At 34.4% G+C, this 25,694-nt stretch overlaps 4 protein-coding genes across 4 annotated transcripts in view; 2 read left to right on the top strand and 2 right to left on the bottom strand.

Annotated features, from left to right (window-relative positions):
• LOC115882177 (arfGAP with SH3 domain, ANK repeat and PH domain-containing protein) overlaps window positions 1-25,694 on the bottom strand; it is a 35,772-nt gene that overhangs the window by 9,606 nt on the left and 472 nt on the right. The window lies entirely within an intron of this gene.
• Window positions 47-11,312, top strand: LOC115882176 (microtubule-associated serine/threonine-protein kinase 3). Its single transcript, XM_030900063.1, is given in 18 exon segments — window positions 47-689; window positions 3,295-3,377; window positions 3,454-3,620; window positions 3,672-3,768; window positions 3,832-4,013; window positions 4,073-4,364; window positions 5,717-6,447; window positions 6,502-6,572; window positions 6,627-6,854; window positions 6,912-7,139; window positions 7,191-7,474; window positions 7,530-7,836; window positions 7,893-8,122; window positions 8,190-8,519; window positions 8,567-8,792; window positions 8,856-9,075; window positions 9,077-9,366; window positions 9,575-11,312. Coding segments are annotated over 18 exon segments (4,713 nt in total). The 5' UTR covers window positions 47-520; the 3' UTR covers window positions 10,153-11,312.
• On the bottom strand, window positions 12,741-15,804 carry LOC115882178 (cyclic AMP-responsive element-binding protein 3-like protein 1). The gene is made up of 6 exons (XM_030900069.1): window positions 15,308-15,804; window positions 14,752-14,954; window positions 14,488-14,696; window positions 14,228-14,428; window positions 13,946-14,174; window positions 12,741-13,843 (listed from the first exon to the last, which is right to left on the bottom strand). Exons 1-6 carry the CDS (start codon window positions 15,404-15,406, stop codon window positions 13,129-13,131), a joined length of 1,656 nt encoding a protein of 551 aa, XP_030755929.1. The 5' UTR covers window positions 15,407-15,804; the 3' UTR covers window positions 12,741-13,128.
• On the top strand, window positions 16,560-22,688 carry LOC115882179 (casein kinase I-like). Its single transcript, XM_030900070.1, is given in 10 exon segments — window positions 16,560-17,089; window positions 18,470-18,527; window positions 19,051-19,284; window positions 19,343-19,491; window positions 19,553-19,667; window positions 19,724-20,163; window positions 20,855-20,935; window positions 20,996-21,056; window positions 21,059-21,188; window positions 22,637-22,688. Coding segments are annotated over 9 exon segments (1,299 nt in total). The 5' UTR covers window positions 16,560-17,089; window positions 18,470-18,490.

Genomic DNA, 25,694 nt, shown 5'->3' with positions numbered 1-25,694 from the left:
CTTTTGACCACTTTTGACATTGACATGCTACGAAGTTGGCACTTTTGTCAATCATCATATCCGAAAGTAAATAAAAAACAACATATTATTCAAAGCCTTTATGGATCAATAATAAAGCCAAAAGGCAATTTAAAGTAAGTTTCTTTCCGGTACATCTGTTAATATTTGTCATTTAATCTCGAAGCTTTCTAGTGGAAATTTGTAGCGATTATTAGAACAAGAAAATGATGATTTATTGTTAGCAAAACGAGTATTCAAATATGATTCAAATACAGTAGGAGGTAGTGCGCACGCAAGGCCCGCAGCTGTTTTCGGTCTTAAAATGTCTTTATTTTAGTAGTCCTACGTTGCAAAATGTTAAGTTAATGTGGGATTTCGATATCAAAATTATTTGGTAATAATGGCCCCGAAATACGCGCGTTCTGGAACTCTGAGAGATTTAAATTACGAGGAATACAGTGTGGTGGTTGGGTCGAGGTAAATGTTCGGAAGACTGACCTGCTCATACGGGTGGTGATAGATGGAGGACAACACTGACAATAACGGGGCGAAATCACGGGCACGTTCAAATTCAGCGAGAGTGTTAGTGTTTGAAGAACCAAAAGCCTACATTGAACAAAAACAAAGGGGTAACGTTATACCATTATCTGCCCCAGAATCTGGATGTATTCAAAAACGACCACCTTCAGGTAAGCGCTATTAACAATACTCAGTGTCTTTAAGAAATCATTAGTAATTACCTTCACCTCCTAATAAAATCATATATCTACCAAATCTGACCAAATCGACATACAAGGAATATACTATTGTGTTTATTTACATCCTGTTATTGATTTACATCTTTATTTAATGACTCACTTCTATGATGAATTAATTTTTGATTTATTTATGATCTAAGTAAATAAAATTACAGTAATGTTCTTTTTAAACGCCCAAAAAAATAAATTGTCATTTTTTATTATTCCTTGTTTTGAAAAATAATGCTACAGAAATTCTAAACTAAAGCACCATCTACACATAACGTTTACCTGTCCAGTCAAATTGTTCAACTAAAACATTGGGTTTGTACAACAGAACTGTCGTTTAACCTACAAGCCTACACTGAAAAGAATATAACTCAATATGCAAACCTGTTTTCAAATGAAATATAGATACTTAGATAAAACTTGCAGTATATATGCTAGTTTTTAATCCATCTTACCTGACGTAGATAGATAGATAATGCTTTATTTTTTATTTCGTTATTGTACAATAAAAAAACAAAAAAGGGCATGGAAACAATGTCAGTAAAAATTATAAAGAAAAATAACTGCATTTTTCAACGAAAGAATATTAACATTATTAACAATAATAATAGTAAAATTAAATATAAATTATGAAAATAATATTGATAATAATGGTAACCAATTTAGATCAAACAATATAAAATAGAAATAAAACATGATACAAAATAAAATTAAAACATACGGATATGGTTGTTTTTACAATAATATATAATTAGGATATAAAACCTTTGCATAAAAAGATCTTGAAGAATTTTTTAACTTTGTTTTTAGGCATAGACACAGACACGGTAACCTTTTCCGGAAGCTAATTGAATATTTTTATTAGATAGAAATCTAGATTTTTTGAAGATAACTAAAATTATATCTATCTGAAACCAGTTGTAATCTGTGTCTAGTATCATTTACGGTGTCAAATAAATTCCAGTTTGCCAAGACAGAATAATTGAACCTTGTGGTACCCCATTTCTAATAACTACCTTGTTAGAAGTTATTTTTCTGCCATTCAAATCAAAATCAATAACCTTCTGTGTTCGCCCACACAAGTATGAGTTAATCAGTTCTAAAGCCCTTCCTCGAATACCATACCCATCCAACATAATATTCATCAAAATATTCTGATCCACACTGTTGAAAGTCCTGGAAAGTTCCAGGCACATTACAAATGTCTTATTGTTAAACGAGTCAACGGCAAAAGAGAGTGCTTTATACAAACCCTGAATTGTCGACATTCCCTTCCTGAAACCATACTGCTGATCAGATAATACTGCATTCCTCTCTAAAAAATTTATTTATGTGAACATATTCAAACCCTTCTAGAGGTGCGTTTACACCGGCTCCGCCGCGCAAAACATTTTTTTAACATGTACTTTTGAAGTGTATTATTTTAGATTATTTTAAGCGCGCACAAAAGTACATGTTAAAAAAATGTTTTGCGCGGCGTGGCGCGGAGCGGCGCAGCCGGTATTAATAGAGAGATGGGTCTATAGTTTTTCATTTCTTCTTTTTCACCTCTTTTAAAAATCGGTCTGAAGCGTTTTTCAATTCAGTCGGAAAAACCCCCGGAATCAAAACACGCATTAATAATAATGTGCGCCATAGGTTCTGAAACAATATCTGCCACTTTTTTAAAACCGATATAGGTATTTCATCGTCACCAAACTCACCAACACATTTTTTGTTTTTTAAATTTTGAATAGTAAATACTTCCTGTTTATTAGTAGAGATTAAGAAAAATGATTGTGATAGCTGTGGTGATAGTTTATTGTTATGTAACAGATTTTCAACATGAACATCAACATCGGGACACAAATTGACAAAATACCTGTTTGTTGGGCTATCATATTTGTCTGAAAAACTGTCAAATATATATGTTACTACTCACATTATTATTATTAACAATATTATTAACTATTTGCCAAGTTGCTCTGGTTTTATTTACAAATTTGTAAATATGATTTCGATTCGACATTATTTTTGCTTCTTTAATAACGTTTTTTAATATAACAATACTTATTGTAATATCGAATGCGAACTTGTCCTGTAAGTTTTTTAAAGTATAAGACGCGGGCCGTGTACTTTTTTTTTAAGTAGACAGGCTTGTGTCTTTATTCCTCTTGTAATCCAACATCTTGATTTAGGAGTTACTTATATTTCTTTATTAGTCTTTATATCATTAACCATCAGAATGTGTGCTTCATGGTCTGATAAAGCTATATTCAACACATAACTATTAAAATTGTTATTTTAGAATATGTTGTCTATCAGAGGTCGCAGAGAGATTGGTTACTCTAGTGGCCTCAAATATACACTGTTCAAAATTATAACTATGTATCAAATCCATAAATACATTTTTTGGTACAGTATTGTCAAACAGATTCAAATTAAAGTATCCACCAATGGCAACCTTATAATTTACATACCCACAAAAAATTATACGAGTAGAACGTTATGTGGAGACGGGGCTTAAAGAGAACCTGTAAGAAAGTCATCAATTTAAATGTTTTCGTAGATTTGCAAAATGTATCTTCAAACTTGGTCAAATTCCGGAATTCTACTCTTGGAAAGTCTGCACCTTCCCTCTCTGTAAGTATGGTAAGTTTTTTTCTCTTGTGAAGAAAAAACCGGGACGAATATCCTTTGTATGGATGTTTTTCTATTTTGTTAACAGAAAGATATTAATACCAGCCGGCGAAACAGTCGCATCCATCGGCTGAGTCTTATTGCTAATACGTCGCCCATTTTACCAAGATCTCATTCGCCAATATGTGGAAGTCCGATAGATAGTCCAAGAACTCAACAAAGTTTTATCAATTTTTCATTTGCTCCGATCAAGAGGTAAGTGCTTGACTAAATACAAAGAATGTAGTTTTTACTTAGAATTTATAGGATCGTTGCTGGGTACCGAGGCGATGGTAGAAGATGGTCTGTTGCTTCTTTGCCATCTTCTGGCTATGGAACCACTCCAGGAAGTTCAACCATGTCAGTAAGTGGATTTTTGAAAATATTAAATAGTTTAGACACACCAAATATGTGACATATTTTGTAGTCAAAGTGTTCTAGTCAAGAAAGGCTTCATCAGTTACCACATATCCCTACTTCAGACGACATCAGAATGTTAACCCATCATTTTTCTAGCAATGAGAGTAATCCTTCTTTACCAGGCAGTTATGATGACACTTCTATTACTCACAAATCACCTTTGCATAGACCTAGATCAAGAAGTCTCAGGTATTTTGACGTTTTCTTAAATAATATTACCCTTATTACTAATAAGATTGTGTTTGTAGTAGTCCCAGCAGATCACCAGTAATAGACAACGAAATTTGTATGATGAATGTTTTGTATAAAGAACGGTTTCCAAAAGCAACCCAGCAAATGGAAGAGAGATTAACAAACTTTATTGAAGAAAATAAGGTATTTGATTTCGGAGAAGATTGTGATTATTTGCCTATAGTGAGATTTGTCCACCATCAAGTGCTTGAAATGGCTAGAGATTGCTTGCATAAGTCCCAACATCGCCTGATTACCAGTCGGTATTTTTATGAAATGTCAGAAACTTTGGAAAGATTACTAACAGAAGTAAGTTACATATATATACAGGGTCCGGCAATAGTGCGTCGGGCATCTGTAGCTCCTAGAATAAAAAACTTGGAAATTTTGTTTAAGCGTAAACCTAAAGTATGTACAAGGATGTATTTCAGGAAAATATTTTAACATCTATAGGGTGGCTCATAAAAGTGTGAGTGGATCGAGATGATTTTTTTTAAATGGAACACCCTGTATATTATTGCATTTTTGGCTTCCTTTCAGATCACTTTACATAATCCTAAGATATGAATAAATATATTTATATAGTTTCAGAGATATTAATAAATAAATAAAAAAATTATATTTTTCAAGCTTCATTCAAAACACATATTACAAATACAAGAACTGTGCTGAAATCAAAACTATATCAGGTATTTACTTTAGATGGTCTATACTTAACTTTGGTATAAATATCGTAATCTTAACTTATACAGCATGTTTAAAATTCTACGCCAAACTTTCTAAAATATAAAATAATTTTTCTTTGTTTTTTTAAATGGAACACCCTGTATATTATTATTTTATTAGATGGAGAATTAAAAAATTAACATTTTTTGTATTTAAAGTATTTCAAAATTTTTAATGGTTTCGCAGATACACGCAGTATTATTTCATATGGCTCTTTCAACGGTAAAATACCAGAGAAAAATCATTGGGTGGCTTTGATAAAAACTTACTGTGGAAAATGCCATATGAAATATAAAACCGCGAATATCTGCTAAACCGTTAAAAAGTTTGAAATACTCTAAATACAAAAAATGTTCATTTTTTAATTCTCCAACTATTTAAAAAATAATATACGGGGTGTTCTATTTAAAAAAACGAAGAAAAATTATTTTATATTTTAGAAAGTTTGCCGTAGAATTTTGAACATCCTGTATGATATTTCGATTACCATATTTATAGTAAAGTAAGTACAGACCATCTAAAATAAATGTCTAATATAGTTTTGATTTCAGAACCGTTCTTGTATTTTTAATAATTTTTTTAAGAAAGGCTGAAAAATATTAATTTTTTATTTATTTATTAATATCTCTGAAACTATCGAAATGTATTTACTCATATCGTAGGATTATGTAAAGTGATCTGAAAGGAAGCCAAAAATGCAATAATATACAGGGTGTTCCATTTAAAAAAAATTATCCCGATCCACTCATACTTTTTTGAGCCACCATATAGAAGTTAAAATATTTTCTTGGAATACATCCTAAAACATACTTTAAATTTGCACTTAAACAAAATTCTTAAGTTTTTTATTCTAGGAGTTACAGATGCCCGACGCACTATGGCCGGACCCTGTATATATATAAGTTTTTTTTCTAATTAAAAATAAATAATTTCAGACGAAAGAGAAATCTGAAGAAGCTGCTAATATGGTGACAGGCTTTATTAAAAAACTTCTTTTAATAATATCTCGCCCAGCTAGACTTTTGGAATGTCTGGAGTTTGATCCAGAAGAATTTTATCACTTTCTTGAAGCAGCTGAGGGTCAAGTGAAAGGTGTACAAGGCATAAAAGCTGACATACCTCAATACATTATTCAGAAGTTGGGTTTAAACCGCGACCCAATAGCTGAACTTCAGCAAGAACTAAAAGATTGCACTTGGTCTAATAATTCCTCAAGATCTTCTCTTTGCTTAACATCCACTCCCACAAAGAAAAATCTAAATAATCCAAACGAACAAGACTTTGAAGTGGTCAAACTTATTTCTAATGGTGCTTATGGGGCCGTGTACTTAGTTAAGCACAAACAAACAAGACAAAGGTTTGCAATGAAGAAAATAAATAAGAATAATCTTATGTTGAGGAATCAAGTCGAACAGGTGTTTGCTGAAAGGGATATTCTTAGTTTTGCTGATAATCCTTTTGTGGTCAGCATGTACTGTAGCTTTGAAACCAAGAAACATTTATGCTTGGTTATGGAATATGTCGAGGGAGGAGATTGTGCCAGCTTATTAAAAAATATTGGTCCTTTGCCACCAGATATGGCAAGATTTTACTTTGCAGAAACTGTTCTGGCTGTTGAATATCTGCATTCCTATGGAATTGTCCACAGAGATCTTAAGCCTGACAAGTATGTATTCTGAAATTGGTTTAATATTTTTTAAAAGTTTTCTTTTTCTTCCAGCCTCCTTATCACTGCCTTGGGACACATAAAACTTACAGATTTTGGTCTCAGTAAAATGGGCCTTATGTCGTGTAAGTTTCCAGTTATACTTTTGTGCTAAAATTTTAATATTTGACTTTTTTTAGTGGCAACAAATCTTTATGAAGGATACATAGATACTGAAGCGCATCAGTTCTCAGACAAGCATGTCTTTGGTACGCCCGAGTATATTGCCCCAGAGGTGATTTTAAGACAAGGCTATGGAAAACCTGTAGATTGGTGGTCCATGGGTATTATCCTGTACGAATTTTTAATTGGCTGTGTGCCGTTTTTTGGGGACACTCCTGAAGAACTATTTGCTCATACGGTTCAAGGTACAATCTCCATTGCAGTGTAAAGTATTTGAATTTTGAAGTATATTTTTATTTCAGATGACATTGAATGGCCTGAAAATGAAGATTGGTCAATACAGGAGGAGGCAAAGGATCTTATAACAGTTCTTTTACAGCATTCCCCTAGAGATAGACTTGGTACTGGAGGGGCACAGGAAGTGAAGGAGCATATCTACTTCCAGGGATTGGATTGGAACTCACTGTTGAGACAAAAAGCTGAGTTTGTGCCTCAGCTTGAACATGATGAAGACACGAGTTACTTTGACAGTAAGTCTAACATAGCATTTATATAATTTATTTTGATTTTATCTGTTTTAGGTCGCATGGATAGGTATAATCATGAGGTGGAAGACGACACTGACGATACAGACGATTCTCCTGTGTTTGGGTTATTCTCTTCTTGTTCCCCGCAGTACAGAAGGACTCACGGTTCGAAACTGAGTCTTAGTTCCGATGCCGGCGCAAAAACCAGTTCGTTGGCGAGCAACGAATTGCCGGTGGTGGAAACTACCAAGATTAGACCTAGGGCTTCGATTACCCTCGCTCTACCAGCGCCGGAAAAAGATTTAAAAGTATCGCAAAAATCAGCCGATTCGAGAAAGGTAAGCCTAATAAATAATGATAACTTTTCAGATTGTCTTTAATCGAGGGTTTTAGATATCACTGGACCTTTCTCTGTGCGCCATTACCACGCCTGAATCTTCACAAACCGACAGTGATGATGTGTCACCGCAAATTCAGCGACGCAGAAAAGTGGCTCACGGGCGAGACATCCTGCCGAAATTCTCCATATCGGTCGAAGACGAGGCGAGCAGCCTGGAAGCAGGAACATCTTCCTCAGAGACCCGGGAATTGTCTCCCTTGGGAAGAGTCCAGTTGCCGACGCCTCAGCCGTCCAAGCACAAGTCCAGGTCCGTGGTGAAGAGCGCCTCCGCTTCAGGGTTATCATTAATGATACCTTCAGGTAAGAACTGGACCTGTTTATTTAGGCATTATCAATTTCCTTATGGTATCCATTAGACGATTTCCAAGCACCGCCCTGCAACATTCATTCGCCCAGTGGCGGCGGCGGTTCCAGCACAGCCAGCTCAAGAGACACCTCGCCCTGTCGTGAGTTATCTCCCTTGGTTACCAGCTTGAAACCGCCTATAATCATCAGGAGAGGACCGAAAGGGTTTGGATTTACTGTGCACACCATCAGAGTGTATTATGGAGATACAGATATCTACACCATGCATCATTTAGTAATGGTGAGTTACATGGACAATTAATTAATCGCCGTCTAAAACGGTATAACGTCTAATTTTTTTTTTGCAGGCGGTAGACGAAGGAAGTCCAGCGTTCGAAGCGGGACTAAGGCCCGCCGATTTGATCACTCACATCAACGGAGAAGCCGTGCAGGGTCTGTACCACACTCAGGTATTGCAGCTACTGTTGGGTGGCGCCGAGCACGTCAGTTTGCGCGCCACACCTTTAGAACAAACGTCTATCAAGACCGGAGGCAGAAAAAGGGAGCCTGGGCAGAGTAAATTGGCCAAGAGGAGCTTGAACAGGCAGAAGAAACAGAAAAGGGACAGCGACAAGCGGAGAAAGACTTCGTTGTTCCGGAGGATCAGTTCGAAGAGAGCCAGCGTGGAAATGCAACAGGTAAGACTTTGTTTCGTTTTGGCAGTCTTTTAAAGAGGTTTCTTTAGATCGCGGCTAATATTCAGTCTCCTGTAAGCGTGACACCGAGCAGGAGCTTCCAGTCATTTCCTCGTAGCGAGAGTAACTTCGCCTCGACCAACATACGACCTGTGGGCGCGAACAGGACCAGCCTTTCACCGTCGGACTCTTTCGGCCAGCATTCCACTAACTCCTCTCCAGTTACGACAGCCTCGGGCACCCCCTCACCCACCACCGCTCCCAACGGAAGAAACAGTAAACAGCACTACCAGCGCCCCTCCACTTTACACGGCTTAAAACATAAACTTCATTCTACAGGTTGTCCCAAAGCCCTCCACGCTAGCGGGCCCTCCTGTCCTTCGGCAGTCGTTCCCAATCGAAGGAAATCCGTCGGCCACATACCTCTTTCCCCGTTGGCGCGCACCCCCTCCCCATCTCCGCTCCCCGCATCGCCAACCAGGTCCCCGAGCCCTCTGGCCTTCCCTATAGGCCACCAGCCTGGTAGTTCCAATACCACACAGTCCTACAGCCCCAGCGCGGGCACGGCAGCCCATTACTGTGTCCTCGCAGTCGAAGAAAGGCTTCGCCAGGCCCAAGGGAGGCGAGCCAGGTTCGCCTCTGCTCAGGAGAGCCCTGTCCCCCGACCGGCTGCACCCTCGGAGTGCCGAAACCAAGTGTTCCATATCTCCGTTGTGTTCATCCGGGACGGCCACGCCAGCGGTCAAGAGTCAGGCTAGAACTGTGATCACGCCTTCGGTATGGAGGCCTAGCGCTCCGCTGGACAAGGACAAAGAGTCTGAAGTCGACAGCTCGCAGTCTTGTGACTCAGGTAACTTTTTTTATATACAGACTTTATTTTTGCTACTTTGCACTTTTTTCTTTTAATCGAGTTTCTTATTTAAACTTGTTATTTTCTTAATACAGATCTAGTTTTTGGTTTGTGTTTTCAAGAAGATCTGGTTTCTAATTGCACGTTTTTTAAATTATAAAGATTATACCTATACTGTTTGCTTAAGATTTGGTTTTTGTCTTCTCAGCTTCGACGTCAGAAAATCGTCTGTCCTTAACACTCTCTGGACCAGGAGAAATTCTGCCCAGAATAGCCGAAGAGAAAGACTCTCCAACAAACGGTCAAGAGGTAAAAAGTAAAAGTCAGGAACCACCGGCTGTAAAAGATCAAGCAGACCGTATTCCCGATAAAAATCAGGGACCCTCTAGCGATAGTAACGAACCCAAGACAAAAGTAGATAAAGCACAAACAGCGAAAAATCAAAAATGTGATACTAGATCCGCCGAAATTAAAACTAATTCTATATTGAATGCGACTGACGAAAGTTCAAAGAAAGTTGAACCAGCAAAAAAAGTCGAATGTGATAAGGCGTTAGCTCTAGCGAAAAGTGCTGGCGACGCCGAAAAAAACAAAGATTTACAGAGAATCGAATATAAGGATAAGAAGTTGTCCTGCAAAGCGCAACAGAAAGACAAGGATAAGGCGGACACTGGTCAGCAGAGCAGCGACGTTTCTAGGGCTAAAACCGATGCCAAACAAAAGGACAAGTCTCTTACGAAAGGAGATGAAAAAGAAAGTAAACCGTCTAAATCTCTCAGAAAGTAGTTTGGTGTTAACGTTGAGATCATCTCATATTTGTTTTGTGTCGTGATTAAATAAAAAAATACATGTGCTCCTTAGGCGACTATGTTATTGTTATGTGCCGTCTACATTTTCTGTTTGTTTTAAGAATTTTTTTAAGGTTTTTTTCGGTTAGAGAAAGACTGAATTTTGGTTTAGTTCAAAATGTATTTTCAGTACTTTCCTCCCCTTGCCCCATTCCTCGTTTATTTTTCAATTAACCCGACGTTTTGCTTTTGCTAATATTTTAGCCCACCCGCTTCCTCCAGATTATTTCTTTGAATATGCAAAATTGCTGCTCAAAACGCCCATTATCTTTGTTTTACTTTCAAATACTCCACATAAGAATTGTTGTGGATATTAATATAAGTCAGATGTGATGTTAGATGTAATTAACGTATAATGTAAGCCTCACTTTCACTTTCAAAAGGCTGTATTTAACAATTTCTCATTGTTATAAAAAGTTTCAATTCTTGCAATTTTTATATTTTTATTTGTCTTACATAGAATAGATTAGTATTAGTTTTTTTTTTAAATATATGGATTGCTTACCTGAATTATTCGATCTCAAGTTTAAATATTTGCAATATATTTCAGTCTTACAGAGTTTCTTTCTTTGAAGTAAAAGCATGTTTTTTCTGTTGTAGTATTGTTCCCGTAAAGTATCTCACATGAGAAAACCAACGATACTTTTGAGATTATTTTTTCTATCAAACCCCAGCTTTTGCCGTACTACATACATTTATATGGTTAAATAAAAATACTAGTCAAAGATTGAAAAAAATGCGACTCGAGTGAGATACTTTTTTTATTTGTACTTAATAAATACCATTTCATAATTATTCAAAAAAAATGTGATTCTAATATTTTGTAATTTAAATTGTTATATCATGTGTTATACCGAGAAAGAAGTACCGTATGATCGAATAAAACCGGCGTCAGCGATGGCTATGAAATGACAATCGATGACATTTCCCATATAAATTTACATATAAAATGACAGCGATCTTCATTTCATAGCCATCGCTGAGGCCGTTTTTATTCGATCATACGGTATATTATTTGAATGTGAGAGTCAATTTTCTTTTATATTTTAGTGGTAATCTTTAATCACTCAAGTTCTAATAAAGCCACAAATTGTTTCAGTAGTTGCTTTTATTCAACCACGCGTCTTAAGCCCCGTCTACATAACGGTTTATCGGTTCAATCAAAACGTATCAAGTAAAATCTTGAGCGTAGACGAAAAAACGGTCCGTTTTACTACTGTAGGCCGTATAGTATAAAAAAGTTTACTAAAAAATGGATATATTATAACATCTTTAATATTCGCATGTTAAAGATCTAATATACAGGGTGTCACAAAAATAAGTGCAAGTATTTTAAGGGGTGGTAGATCTGGCCAAAAATAACATTATATTCTCCATTGTATTGTAACATTAGTAACATTACAAATTTCCGGAGAATGAACAGTGGCACTCAAAAGTTTTTAAAGATTTTCGGGAAAAGTAGAAAATTTTCAACTTCATTTTTTTGGAAAAAATCTCGTGCGGGTTTCTGGGGTCCAATTATACCGTATGATCGAATTATGGAGGCTAGCCTCCATAGATCGAATAAAAACTGCGTCAGCGATGGTTATGAAATGAAGATCGCTGTCATTTTGTATGTAAATTTATATGATTGTCATTTCATAGCCATCGCTGACGTAGGGTTCCCAACTTGAGCACCGGCGATTCCGGGACAATTATTTTTAAGATTTTAAATAATTGAAACAAAATATTAAATATTAGAAACTAAAATATATTATGTGTGTAGTACACACTTTTTAATTTTTTAAGATCCCGGCCAAGGCAAAACTTTCGCCGGGACAAACTTTCTGATTCCTGGTTAATCCCGGCTAAACCGGGACGGTTGGGAACCCTACGCTGACGCCGTTTTTATTCGATCATATGGTACTAGCCCGTATAGATTTTTAAAAGGCGATGTGATAGTGTAACCTGGTGTAACTTTACAAAATTGTTTAGAGATATCTGATGATTACCAAAGGAAACTATTTTCATAATTAGCTTCGCGTGTTTACAAATAAAAATTAACCCTATAATTTAACCCATAAATACAATTTTGTAGTAAAATTCCATGTTTTTTTATTCAACTTCACTAAGCACAATGCTATAATGATAAAACGGCAGGCAAAAAATCCAGTGTGTAACGCTATACACTGACAGGCAATTTTTAATCGGCTGATTATTTAGTTGCAGATTTGTAACCAATGTATTTTGATGGATCGGGGTCACATGCAATAAAACAATCGGTCGCCTAAAAATTGCATGTTAGCGAGTAGTCTAAATTCAGTATTAAAATTAAAAGAATTTCGGACTTCCATTTTCTTTATTTTTTATGCTTATACAGCGTTTCGATCATAAGTATCATCGACCTTTATCAAGAGTTCACATTTTATAACAGCAAGGGATACTTCTGACCGAAATGTTGTGTAAGTAAAATAAATAAAAACACTGGAAGTCTGAAATTCTTTCAGTTTCTAAAGTTATACGTTAACGCAACTTTAAATAAGCGAATGTGTTATTAAATTTATTAGTTTCATACGTTACAAATACAACTCAATTCTATGAGGGTGTACATACATATTTATCTACAATATCTTATATAAATAAATTCTGTTATATGAACAATTGATTAAAATGAATACTTAAATATGTCAAAATCTAACAGTCTCTAATAAAGAAATAGTAAAATGGTGCAATCAGCATAAAAGGCTCTATAGTAAAAATCACCAAAGAATGTTACCATTCTACTGGGGTTTCTAACTATAAGTGGTCTTATATTTTATTTGGAATGCAACAAATATACTTAACATAAATAGAAAAATATAACAGGAACGATTTACATAAACTTGCAAAAAGATAACAAAGAACTTTTATAGATTTAAAATGATATAATTTACGACTATTTATCTTTTGAAATTTGAATTGTGGTGCTGGACACCACTGACTCGCTTTTTATATTGGGATAATCATGAACGTATTTGGCCCTTTTTAACGGAGGCCCATCATCTGCCGCTTTATATTCGTCTATATCTGGCTCAATGAATCCTTTGTTATTGTAAGATCCCCCAAAATCTGGCGGCTTTTTCTCCAGAAATTCCGACTTATTTTCCAAGACATTTTTCATTGTTTCGAATAATTTTCCGAAAATACTCTTATCAGAACTGTTGTTCTCCATGACGAAATTTTCGTATTTTTTGCCAATGTCCAGCATCTTAGCGAACTCCTTGTCTGTGGAGTTTTCAATATCGACAGCGTCTTCGGCGAACTTGTTTTCTAGATCGCCAAGTTCTTCATCTTTGAATACCAAGAACTCCTCCATGTTCAAATCGTCTTCGGTTGTTTGGGGGCTGCTGAGCAAAGACCTCCGAATACTGACCTGTTCGTTTTCGACAGGCATTTGCTTGTTTTCGAACAAACGCATGTTTGGTATGGACACCAGTAATGCCGATAGCAAAACGACCATCAGGCAAGTGGATGGGGTCGCCTTGGATGTAGTAGATTTGCAGATTAGAGCTTGAAGTCTGTTCACGTGGGCGATAAGGGTTTTATTTTCCCTCTGTAATTCTTTCACTCTCTGCAATAAGTTCTTATTTTCTTCTGAGCCTCTCTTAACTCTAAAAAAATATTTAATAATTAAATAATGATAATAAATATGTAACTTTGAATATTCTTAAAACAGTTACATAATTAAAAGGCTGACAGACCAGCTGCCTTACCTTTCCTCTAAACCATCAACATATTCCTTTTTTCGTTTTCTTGAATCCTGAGCAGAAATTTTGTTCCGTATTTTCCTCCTGATTCTTTTAAGTTCTCTTTCTTCATTCTTAGTTAAGGGATGATGACTTGGGAGTTGTATACCTTCTTTGGAAAGTAATCTTTTCTCTTCATTGGTCAAATTCAAAGCAGGATATTGATTATTTGTTGAAGACACAAAGTTGGTGTCATCTTGAAAAAAATCAACTTAAAACTCCAAAATATGTATATCTCTCTATTGTTACCTTCATCTGAAAGAACTGAATCAACAGACTCAATTCTGCGTTGTTTTATGGTGCTGGCCAGTGTAGCAACATCAGTTGAAGCATTCAGAATTTTTATACTTTTTACACTTAAAGGCAAAAGTATCTGACGGCCGTTATTTGAAACCTGATGCACTTTTAGTATTTGCGTTTTTGTTTTGGAGGGTGCTTTCTTTAAATGGGCTACAATGTAAGAAAGTTGTTGAATAATCATAGAAAAAATACTGTATTAACCCTCTTACTTGCATTTAAAATGGGTTTTGCAATAAATTTCTTGTTGGAGGGATTCTGGATTAAAATTTTAGTGGGTTTTTGGGGAGGAGCTGTGGCAACAGGAACAGGAGTGGCTACCACTGGCATTTGTTTGGCATCATTTGAACTTGTCACTGGATTACAAATAGACAACAAAATGGTATCATCAAGTCCATCTATCCCATTAAGCACTGAAGTCCTAAATTATTTTATTTAGTCATTATTTGGATTTACACAAAGATAAAAATGCTTACGAATCATCAGTATTCTCTGTGCTATAGGTACTGTTTTTATCGCTTTCTGAATAGTAACTTTCTGGTGATAAAACTTCATCACTATGGCTAGCATCACTAGACATATTAACTTCATCTTCGAAATTTGATAGAAATCCTGTATCATCCATTAAATCCATTAAATTGTTTTCCATACAAAGAACCGAGTCAAAAAACTCTGAACTCTATAAATGAATATTTGATATAAGTTCTGCAATAAAATGCTAAAACTTGTATGGGAGAAGACATATGGTAGTCCCAAAGAACATGATGCATGTGCTTCCATATGATGAAAATATGTAAATAGTTTCATGTATTTATTATAGATCCGTTATTTATAGTACTTGGCTTGTTCTTATTTAAAGTATACCGATTTTTATATCCCTTTTGAAAGGATATTTAACAAAGATAAGGGACCAAAACATACACATATTAAATTTGTATAACATCAGAGCAGAATTTCTAATAAACAGTTGCAACTTGGGGACAAGAGAAATGTAGAAAATATTAAAGAGCCAATAATTAAATATATACTAACCAAAAGTTCAGAGTTATCGTAATTCATTGAAACGTCCATGTTATCCATATTGTTATGATTTTGTTCAGTAGTAGAACTTAACAAATCGGTTATATTCATCTTTCTGCTAATGTGTAAACATTATCCTTTCATTTTAAGGGAGGCCACACACCCAATTTACTATAAAATGTTTTTTTTCTATTATTTTTCACCTGTTTTTCCGGATATTAACTTTACTTTAACTTTGCTACGCTGATTTACGATCTAAGCCGACGTGGAATCTACCTACGTCATCTAAAGGCTTGATCGCAAAGAAAGAACTATTTTTCCCTGGGTGAAAGGAAATCTCTTCTTTCCCTCTGCTGTTCAACGGAGTGGGTAGAGAGTGAATTTTGGAAATGGTAATTGGGCACAGCCCCTAATTGCCTTTGTCATTTCTCAAACAATTTATGACTAATATAATTAATGATTTAAATAATCTTTATTTTTCCAAAAAATATTAATGACAGTTCCACAGAACCATAACACAGAACACAGAACCAGACAGACCAGACAGAACTACACGGTTTTGTCCTATGGTTTTGTCCTATGGTTTTGTCCTTGTCATTGATCCAGGGCTGTACCCATCTAATGAGAGTTTTTGTTTTTACTTATAAGACAAAAATAAAACTTAAAATATTTGTGTCAATAAAATGTATTTTTTTTTCAATGTAGAATATAATGTAAAATTGATGTATTGATATAATCACTTGATATATCAAATTTATTTAACTGGATCTTTTCTTTTAAATCTTAAAAGTGTATATTGGGTTGCGTACCGTTTCACTCTATAAAGAGAGAAAGTAATACTTAAATAATTATGGTTTTTGGATAGTACAGATAAACAGCTATACAATAACAATATTTCTTTTTTCAAAATGTGATATATAATATTTCGTTTATGATAATTTTGAATTAAAGTGGTTTTTAATTGGCAGAAATGTATTTTCGTGTAATATTGGATAGTGCGGGAAAAATTTATATCTATTGTGGTTGTCGTTACCATGGCAACGCAACATATGATTCACCACACCTTATTTTTGGTAATATATCAGATTTTATACTTTCGCTCGGACACAGTTAGAAAAAGTTGCGATCTCTAGCTAATCATAATTGATAATTAGCTAAAATTAACAATGAAAATGTTAGAATATGTGGAGATATTTATAAAAATTTGAACTTTTATTTTATAAGTGACATCTAGAGGGTCAACCTGATTTCGCCCATGCGCAAACCTAATTTGACCTAAAAGTCAATTGTACGGCACATTATCTACGAAGAATAGTGTATGAATATGGTGTATTCTTAGCGTAGAATATCGTTTTTAGGCTAGATTTGTGTAGTAAAACGCCTTTTGAATTAGCTGTTTTCGGTTTAACTCATTTTATGGTAAAATTTGATGGATAATAGTGCAAGGAACCATGTTGCCCGGCCTTACTCTCTAATGGCGTTCAGCCGTTTTCGCAATCTAATCACAGAATATGGAATTGAAATGACACTTGAAGAAACGATATCAACCTAAGACAAGTTCCCATTAATGTACCCTTTTCTTGTTTGGAACATTTTGCGTACTCGTGCGGCAACCATTCAGTGTCATAAACAATTATAAGTTTCTGATATTCGTGAAATAACTGTGATAGTACAAAATGTGATATACCTATCCAAAAAGTTAGTATTGATGATAAACACAGCTGCAAAGAACTTGTATATGTTTTGTTTTTATCAGACTGTCCAATGCTTATAGCATTTTTCAGGAACAGCAGGGTAAGTCTGTATTTTACAATTTAAGCCTTAAAATTATATAGACATTCTTTCATATGACGACAATCATAACCAATAAATATGAGGTATAAAATATGTAACAGTGAAACAGAACGGTTTTTCTTTTTTGGAAAGTGTATAATATTTATTTGAGTGATTTAATTTTATGTTTTATTAACTTTTTGTCTCAGAACTCATCTTGATCTTTTTACCGTTAACGCAGTTTTTGTAGGCTGATAATTGTATTTGTTTTCTTTTATCTTAATTGTATTAACTCGTTTATTATCTTTTATTTATCAAATTTAATTGGGAGATTGATTTAACAGAAAAAATATTTATATAAAATGTATGAATCTAGAAATTCTAGACCAGATACATTTGCTTAAATATCATTAAACTTTTTATCTGTCTAAAGTCATGTTGTTACTCCTATAATTATTATCTACTATAGATGTGTATATTTGTTGGTGTTTTGATAGGAAAAATTGATTGTGTCCAATTTGGATGACATGTCTGAGAATAACTAATACAGTAATGTTTCATGCATTGTATGCACTCTCAAGAGTCTCATGTTTCATGACATACAAGTTGGAACAAGCTTTTTCTTCTTCAATTTTTAATAAAATAGTTTGGTGGCAACAAGCCTTGAACATGCTGAGTCAGCAATAGATATAATAAGTTTGGAATTACTCGGATGCTTTAAAAATGTAGATAAGATTTTGGATATTGAACTAAGGAGGTGAGCTTTACTATTGTAGTAAGGGTATTAACAATTTATTATTTTTTGTGTTTAATTACATTTTCGTTCGATATGCCATAGTGAAACACAACAATGGATAAAAAATTATTCATTGTACCATTATAAATTGTGATAATAAAAACTTATCAATTAATAAACAGTAATCAACGTTCTGAAAGAAACACATTTAAATTTATCAATTGTTGGCATGACGTAGATTAATTCCTCTTTTTCTTCATATCTTCAACGTCACGTTTACAACCTTGACTTTAACTCGTAAAATTTCAACGAACTTTACGGAAAAATCTCAAAATACAGCCCCATTAAAATTTTGAACCCATCAGGAAAACCAAGGGAAAAAAATATCATTTAAATTCTCAATACATCTGATAGGCAAAAGTATTATTCGTATATCCTTAGTTATCAAAGATTATATTTAATCTTGGAGTTAATTTTTTTTTCTTACGTTCTTATCAATATTTATAGAAATAAGTATGGATTGAAACAGTTATTTAAATTGTTATATCATGTTATCTAAAAAATATTACGAATTCTATGTACCTAGGTATATAGTGGAAACAATGTATCTATTATAATACAAAACAATGATTATATTTTTTATAAAGATTTTGTTTCTTTTATAGGACTACCTATATTAAATAAGGATGGATAAGGACCAGAAGAAAAACTCAAAGCATCGTGGTGAGTTTGTTTACAAAAATAAGTAAATTATGCCCTTCTAGACTTTACAATATCAATCTTATTAACTAATAAAATTATGTGCATAAGTTCTCTATATATTTTACTAACCGGGGAGGACTTACAAGTGCAAGTTTAGAGAAAAAATTCAATTATTTTTTTTTAAATAAACCAAGGGGTGTCCAATAATTACCTGAGGGGATCAGGAGGGGGAAGAGGTTAAGCCGAATCTCAGTAAATATCACGTAGGGGAGAGGGGGGTTAACGGCAAATATCATGTAATTTTCCTGGCAATAAATAATGTAACAATGTGAGAAAATCAGATTAACTTAAAGTAAAACATGATTCTAGACTAAAATATGCCGAAATCTGACACAATTCTTCTATATATGAAAATCCATGAATATTTGTAAAGTTATTTAGCATTGAAATAAGCTAGTTATTTTTATATATGTTATTTTTTGATAAATTAAAAATATTGATTGATAAAAAGAAATTGTCTGAATTTTTTGAAAATTTGCTTTAGGTGCTGGTGACTCCCACAACACCAGACACAGTGTTAATTTGAGTTCTGGTGTGCTAATGGTGGGACCGAACTTCCGGGTCGGCAAAAAAATCGGCTGTGGCAATTTTGGCGAGCTCAGGCTGGGCAAGAATTTGTACAACAATGAGCATGTCGCCATTAAAATGGAGCCGATGAAGTCGAAGGCTCCACAACTTCATTTGGAGTATCGGTTTTATAAACTTCTTGGCAGCCACGGTAAGGACCAGCTTTGAATTTTTGCAACGCGTCACTTGACCCTCTCCATTTCTTTCAGAGGGAATCCCCGAGGTGTATTACTTCGGCCCTTGCGGCAAATACAATGCGCTGGTGATGGAACTCCTCGGTCCAAGCCTTGAAGATCTGTTTGACTTGTGCGAACGAAGGTTTTCTCTTAAGACTGTCTTAATGATTGCAATACAGTTGGTGAGTGGAAATAACAATTTTAAAATAGTATTTCGATCTGTTTTAAATGTTCTTTTTTCAGCTGCATCGAATCGAGTACGTGCATTCGCGGCATCTCATCTACAGAGATGTAAAACCTGAAAATTTTCTCATCGGCAGGCAGAGTACAAAGCGAGAGAAAATTATCCACATAATAGGTAAGCTTAAGTGAGAAACATCCGAAGCCAGATTAAATCTTGATTTTTTTTTCCAGATTTTGGATTAGCTAAGGAATATATCGAATTGGAAACTAATAAACATATTCCGTATAGAGAGCACAAGTCTCTAACGGGAACAGCTAGATATATGTCTATTAATACCCATTTAGGTAAAGAGCAATCTCGAAGGGACGACTTGGAGGCCCTTGGACATATGTTTATGTATTTTTTGAGGGGCTCGTTGCCTTGGCAGGGCCTCAAGGCCGACACGCTCAAAGAGCGGTACCAGAAAATCGGGGACACGAAAAGGGCCACCCCTATAGACACTCTGTGTGAGAATCACCCGGAAGAAATGGCGACTTATCTTAGATACGTTCGAAGGTTAGACTTTTTTGAAATGCCTGATTACGAGTATTTGCGGAATTTGTTTACTAATTTATTCAAAAAGAAAGGTTACGTGGACGATGGGGAATTCGACTGGACCGGTAAGACGATGGTAAGTAAACCAAACTTTGAGATTGTTAATATTTTGCCAAGAGAAAATATTGTTTACATTTTTAAAAAGACACGTTTTTATTAGCCTTCTAATCTCTATGTACTTCAGCAAGTGCGTAAGGCTCCTCCTTCAAATAAAATGAAAACCAAATCGGAAAAGGTATTTCTTTTGCTAGGAACCATAATTGTATAGTTAGTGTTTAAGGTTGTTTTTTGTTGTATCATCGTTACTCTACCTGACAGTTTTCCAGTGCAGTTTAGTTTGCTTATGTGTACAGTAGGTGGCGGTATGGTTGCTACATTCATTTTCATATATTTAGCTTTGTTTCCACTTTTCTCTAAATTTGCTATTCTCCCCTCCTACTGTATACATCACTGTGCCAAATTAAAGTGTATTAAATTGAATATATATGGTTGCTCCAAATATTCTCTTTCCTTCTGTTTTCTAACTACTGTGCCCTTCCTGGGCTTTTGAATCAATGTTGTCTGTCAGGCGCTATATGATACTTGTGTGTTTCTTCTTTTTGTTGATAAAAACGATAAGAGACTTACAGGACTCTCGTAAAATAACTTTTAATAGAGCTTTCCCTTTTGAGAGCCCCAAGTAGAAACTATTGTAGTTAGAAATCCTTTATTACCGGCTAAAATATTCCCTTTTAAATACAAAGAACCCTAAAAAGAATTATTTGCAGAGCACGCCGGTGGGATCACTCCAGACTACCACTCACGACGTTGTGATATCTCCAAACCGTGAGCGACACGCTGCGCCAAAGGTACATTTTGGAAAGAGATTTTGACGAATAAATATATTAATGACACTGCCTATTTTCTAGACTAACAAAACTAACGCATGGCCTGAAGCTTCCAAGCAAAGCACTTTGGGTAACTTGACCCCGCTGATCGCCATGGTTCTGTTCAGGTGGTCAGTTCAACCAACGGCGAACTGAATACGGACGACCCGACGGCTGGACACAGCAATACACCCATCACACAACCTCAAGAAATTGAGCTTCTGGATGAAACCAAGTATGTGAAGTATGTTGAGTACGTTTGGCCAGAAGACTGGCTTATATTTTACTATTTATTTTTTATTCCGTTGAATATCTATGGCTATAAATAAAAACATTTTTAAAAATCTATAAATTAATAAAGTAAGTAATTAATATAAATCTGTATGTTCTACATCTGTTTATGACAAACAAATCTCTAGAATATAATATCAAATATCTATAGATCATAATGAGCATGATTTACATGTATTAAGCCCCGCCCCGTATACACAACGTTTTACTTGTTCAGTCAAAACGTATAAAGTAGTTAAGAATAAGTGACTACAACTTTTGATTTTTAAATGGCACTCTCGGTATTTTTTTACTTTATTCGATAGAAAATGACATTCTGAATAGAATGACATAGCATATGTCAAGTTTTGACATGCTCGCCTAATAAAAAATCGTATTTTAAATTTCAATCTAGAGTGCCACGGCTATGTTAAAAAACACTAATTTTTAATCAAGGGGCCTTGGAGAAATAGGTTTGATCGTCTAATGTTTTTAGTGTCTTGTCCTGTCCAGTTAATAGATGCCCAAATCGTATTATTAATCATATCTCAATTTTTTTAAATGGAACGAGGGTGGCTCATTAGCATATTTGGAAAAAGCATTTTATTATGAATAATTTGATATCACACACTTGGTATTTCGAGTCAAATTTTCGATTTAACCGCATGTTATAATTTCAAATAAACCATATGCGAAAATGTCAAAAGTTGACATATGATGTCTCATGCTATTCAGATTCAGAGTGACATTTTCTACTACTTCTACTACCAGTTAAAACACTTGCACTTATTTCTGGGACACCCTTACTATAATAAATAACCTAATTATTTTTTTATGTTCTTATTTCTAGCCATAAGTTTTTTAATCTAATTTTTATTCTTGGACATGACATGTCCACATGTACATTGTATATATGTGTTGGCGTAATTCGAAGAGAGGACTTTTTGATGTATCATTTTTCGATTCAATAAGAGCCCAAACGCACTGACGACCAGGTCGAAGCGACCAGCATTTGATTTAATGGTATTACTGGTCGCAGCGACCTGGTCGTCAGTGCGTTTGAGCTCTTAATGGGTCTGATATATTATACAGATTGTTTTGAGAAAGTGGTTGATTTCTGAAGTGATTTACGCCAATGCATCCCTGTACTAGCTCAGCCTATGTATTTCACAGCCAGTCGACCGGCTGTATAGGCTGTGACATTAGTACAACGTGATCGAAAAAAACGGCGTCAGCGATGGCTATGAAATGAAGATCGTTGTCATTTTATGTGTAAAATTATATGGGAAATGTCGTCGATGTTCATTTCTAAGCCAGCTGAACGCAGGTTTTTTTTTTCGATCATGAGGTATATTGATTTAATGCTGATGATGATATGGTATTAGTTTTACATGGAGAAATGTGTTTCCGCAGGTGTTGCTGTTTCTTTAAAAGAAAGAAGAAAAAAAACCCACGATCGAAATGACTACAATACAGTGAAACAGACCAACACCTCACGCTGTTGCCGTGCGCTCACAGCAGTGCCGCAACATTAACTTGATGAATTAAAACCTATTTTTTTGAGATTGTTGTTATTGAACTTTTACTAGCTAATTACTATATAGGTTAGCCTTAATTAAAATATAAAAAGTATAATTTAAGTCATACCATATCTGTGAATGTCGACACAAGCCTTACTCGTTATTTCTGTACTTTTTAATATTGGTTATTTCACAATTTGTATGTATTATTTTATCTGCTGCTTCGACACTATTTATTTACCAAATATTGTATTTTATAGAAATATTAATGATTTTTTATAGGTTTTAGTGTGTGTTGTAGTATACATATTGTTTGTTATCGGTTTGTAGCGGCTCAGTCTGAGATTCAGTTAACGCGGACGTTTTTCTTGAGTAAGGCAGAGTTTTATGAAATTTGTAAAAAACAGAACATGTAAATAAGATGCTAACTTCATTTGAATATGAAGGAAAATTTTCCATTATTACGTTTTTTATATTTAGATAAAAGAAAGCTTACTTTTATATGTCATCAATTTCATTGATAAACGTTTATGTTACTTAGCTTGTTATCCTACGTATTTTAACTCAAATAGTATAAATTATTTTTACATTTTTTGAGTTCGCTAGATGCAAGCTCCAATAAGCCACACTCATATTTTGTACTTAGAAGGCTGTCTGCTTCCAAACATTTTAAAGAATGGACATGAAGAAGCATAACAATGAAACATCATGTATTTAAATATTTTTACCATTGATTTCTTTTACTTAACGGCATATTTATACTCTATTTCTACATTTTACACACAAGCGACAATAACTTTATTTATTGTTAAAAAAAGAATGATCGACTTATTGGTGTTTACATATAGATATCATATTTATTGTCATGTATATTATCAGCGTACTCCATATTAATTTTAATAAATATTAACAAAAGAGAATATGTATTTCTAATTAAAACAAAACTGAGTATTTAACAAGAAATCTTGTGATTTAAGCATTGTAAAATTTGCTTTGTCGTTGATCTCAAGTTAACTGATCGACTGCTTTCGTTTCCTTTCAATTTTTGTATGTATCAAATCGCGGAAATAACAACTATCAACTGTACTTCTGCTATGCCAACGTATTTCCTTTATGGCTAATTGAAATATAGAAAAATTAGGAAAACATATGGTATTATTTCTGAACCCCGCATGTATAGAAAACAAGGACGTAATAGTGATTCGACTTATATATAACGACTCGTCTTAGATTTGTACAGTATTTCTTGAGAAAGTGCGCCAGAGTTTAGCAACTCGTTTATTACTTTGCACTAATTTTATCCATTGTAAAATGTAAAAACATGTACCAAAATAAAATGAGATATATTCAATTTCAATATTTTTTTTTTCATTTGGTTTATCCTCTTAGGCATTCACCAACTGAGTTTGTACGACTATATTAAATACATATAAATTAGCGCAGCACAAAAACATTTTATTGCTAAAGTAACAATTTTAATTAGGTGTTTTTTTTCTTTCTAAAGGTGGCCAGCCACACAGTATTTGATATAATGAAGTTTTTGGTAATGTTAGATTAATTATTACAGTAATCGTTATTTTAAATAGTACTACAGAAAATACCAAAAAAATATATTCTAGCTTTATTCATAAATCTATTATGAATAATTAAAAAAATATAGTTCTTGTCCTCATTAAAAATGAGTAATTATGGTCAACTTTTCTGTGATGGCAGATGGCAGGTTTTATAATAGCACAGAATAATTGATTTTTCCTCTACGTTTCAGTGTATCTTTCCAAAAAGATTATCTAAAATGAAAAAAAAATAATATAAAGAGAAAACAGAGAGTAGAAGAAAAAACAAGATAAAAGTTAATAATATTACCTGTTTCCGTAAATATGACGCTTCACTGCTGATCTTCAAATTCTTACAAGAAGGAACGTCTCTTGTTATAGATTACACTGAAACATATACATTAAAACGTTTGTTCTTTGAATAGTTTAATAGATAATGATCTAGTTTTAAGAATAGGTAGCAGATCGAAAAAATATAATATGAATATTAAATTTGCTTACCGTAGCTGATGTCAAAAATCAAAAAAATTTAGCAGCTGCTACTAATATCTTAAAATTCTTCTAAATTCCTTTCCATGCCTATATGTGTCTGTTTAAAGTTTTCCACTGGCTTTATGGTGTTTTATCAAAGATTTGCATCCTGTTTATGGAGAAATATTCCCTAGATGTATGGTAGAAAAATGGACGTATTAGAATTGATAAAATATTGAAGCTGTAACATCAAATACTTTCTTTACCTGTCTAATCTATCACTATTTTTTAAATACCTACTTATTAGTTTGCTGTATCTGCCTGTCTTCAGAGCCCTCATCACTACACTCCCGAAAATTCGACGTAGCGTAAGGAAGAACTTTAATCAACGTGAATCTATAAGACATAAGAACCTGACAAAGTATCGACTCAAACTGACTGCTGTGCATGGTTTCTTGGAGGTTCATATACAAAGAACGTCGTACTGATTCTGTAAGAAAAATTGAAAATCAAAAAAGGGAATACCATATACGCAGAAATTGTGTACATTTCAACAGATCGGCAAGGCTTCGACAAGATCCCCTCCCGTTGTATACATACTGCGCCAAAATAGAACTTGAAATCATGTGAACCATTATAAAGACACAAGAACCAAAAATTTTCTAAAAGCGTGGAATCACACTATAGCTGCTCTGGTTCATCGAAAAATAAACTCGACATTTTTTTGAGAGAAATAGAGACCCATAAAACGAACGTTTAGACATAACAACCTTATAGGGACATCTTCTGCTTTCGAGAGGAAAGCTTCTTCATTGCTTCTGTGAGGAGACTCTCAGAGGACGTTAGCCTCTGCAGAACTCGACCCAACGTGCTTCGGTGAGGATGCTCATGCAGGGGACATTAGCCCCTGCAGAGGTCGACTCAACA

Source organism: Sitophilus oryzae, unplaced genomic scaffold (assembly GCF_002938485.1).
Source record: "Sitophilus oryzae breed Bouriz unplaced genomic scaffold, Soryzae_2.0 scaffold_177_pilon_pilon, whole genome shotgun sequence".
Classification (NCBI taxonomy): domain Eukaryota; kingdom Metazoa; phylum Arthropoda; class Insecta; order Coleoptera; family Curculionidae; genus Sitophilus; species Sitophilus oryzae.
This window is presented reverse-complemented; position numbering and strand designations above follow the sequence as displayed.

Bases quoted from the DNA above. Each gene is read 5' to 3' on its own strand.
- LOC115882178 (XM_030900069.1), bottom strand. From the start codon at position 15,406: ATGAATATAACCGATTTGTTAAGTTCTACTACTGAACAAAATCATAAC. The intron at 14,697-14,751 runs GTAAGCATTTTT...AAAATAATTTAG, and splicing joins ACAGAGAATACTGATGATTC to GACTTCAGTGCTTAATGGGA. The intron at 14,429-14,487 runs GTAAGAGGGTTA...CTTACATTGTAG, and splicing joins AAAACCCATTTTAAATGCAA to CCCATTTAAAGAAAGCACCC.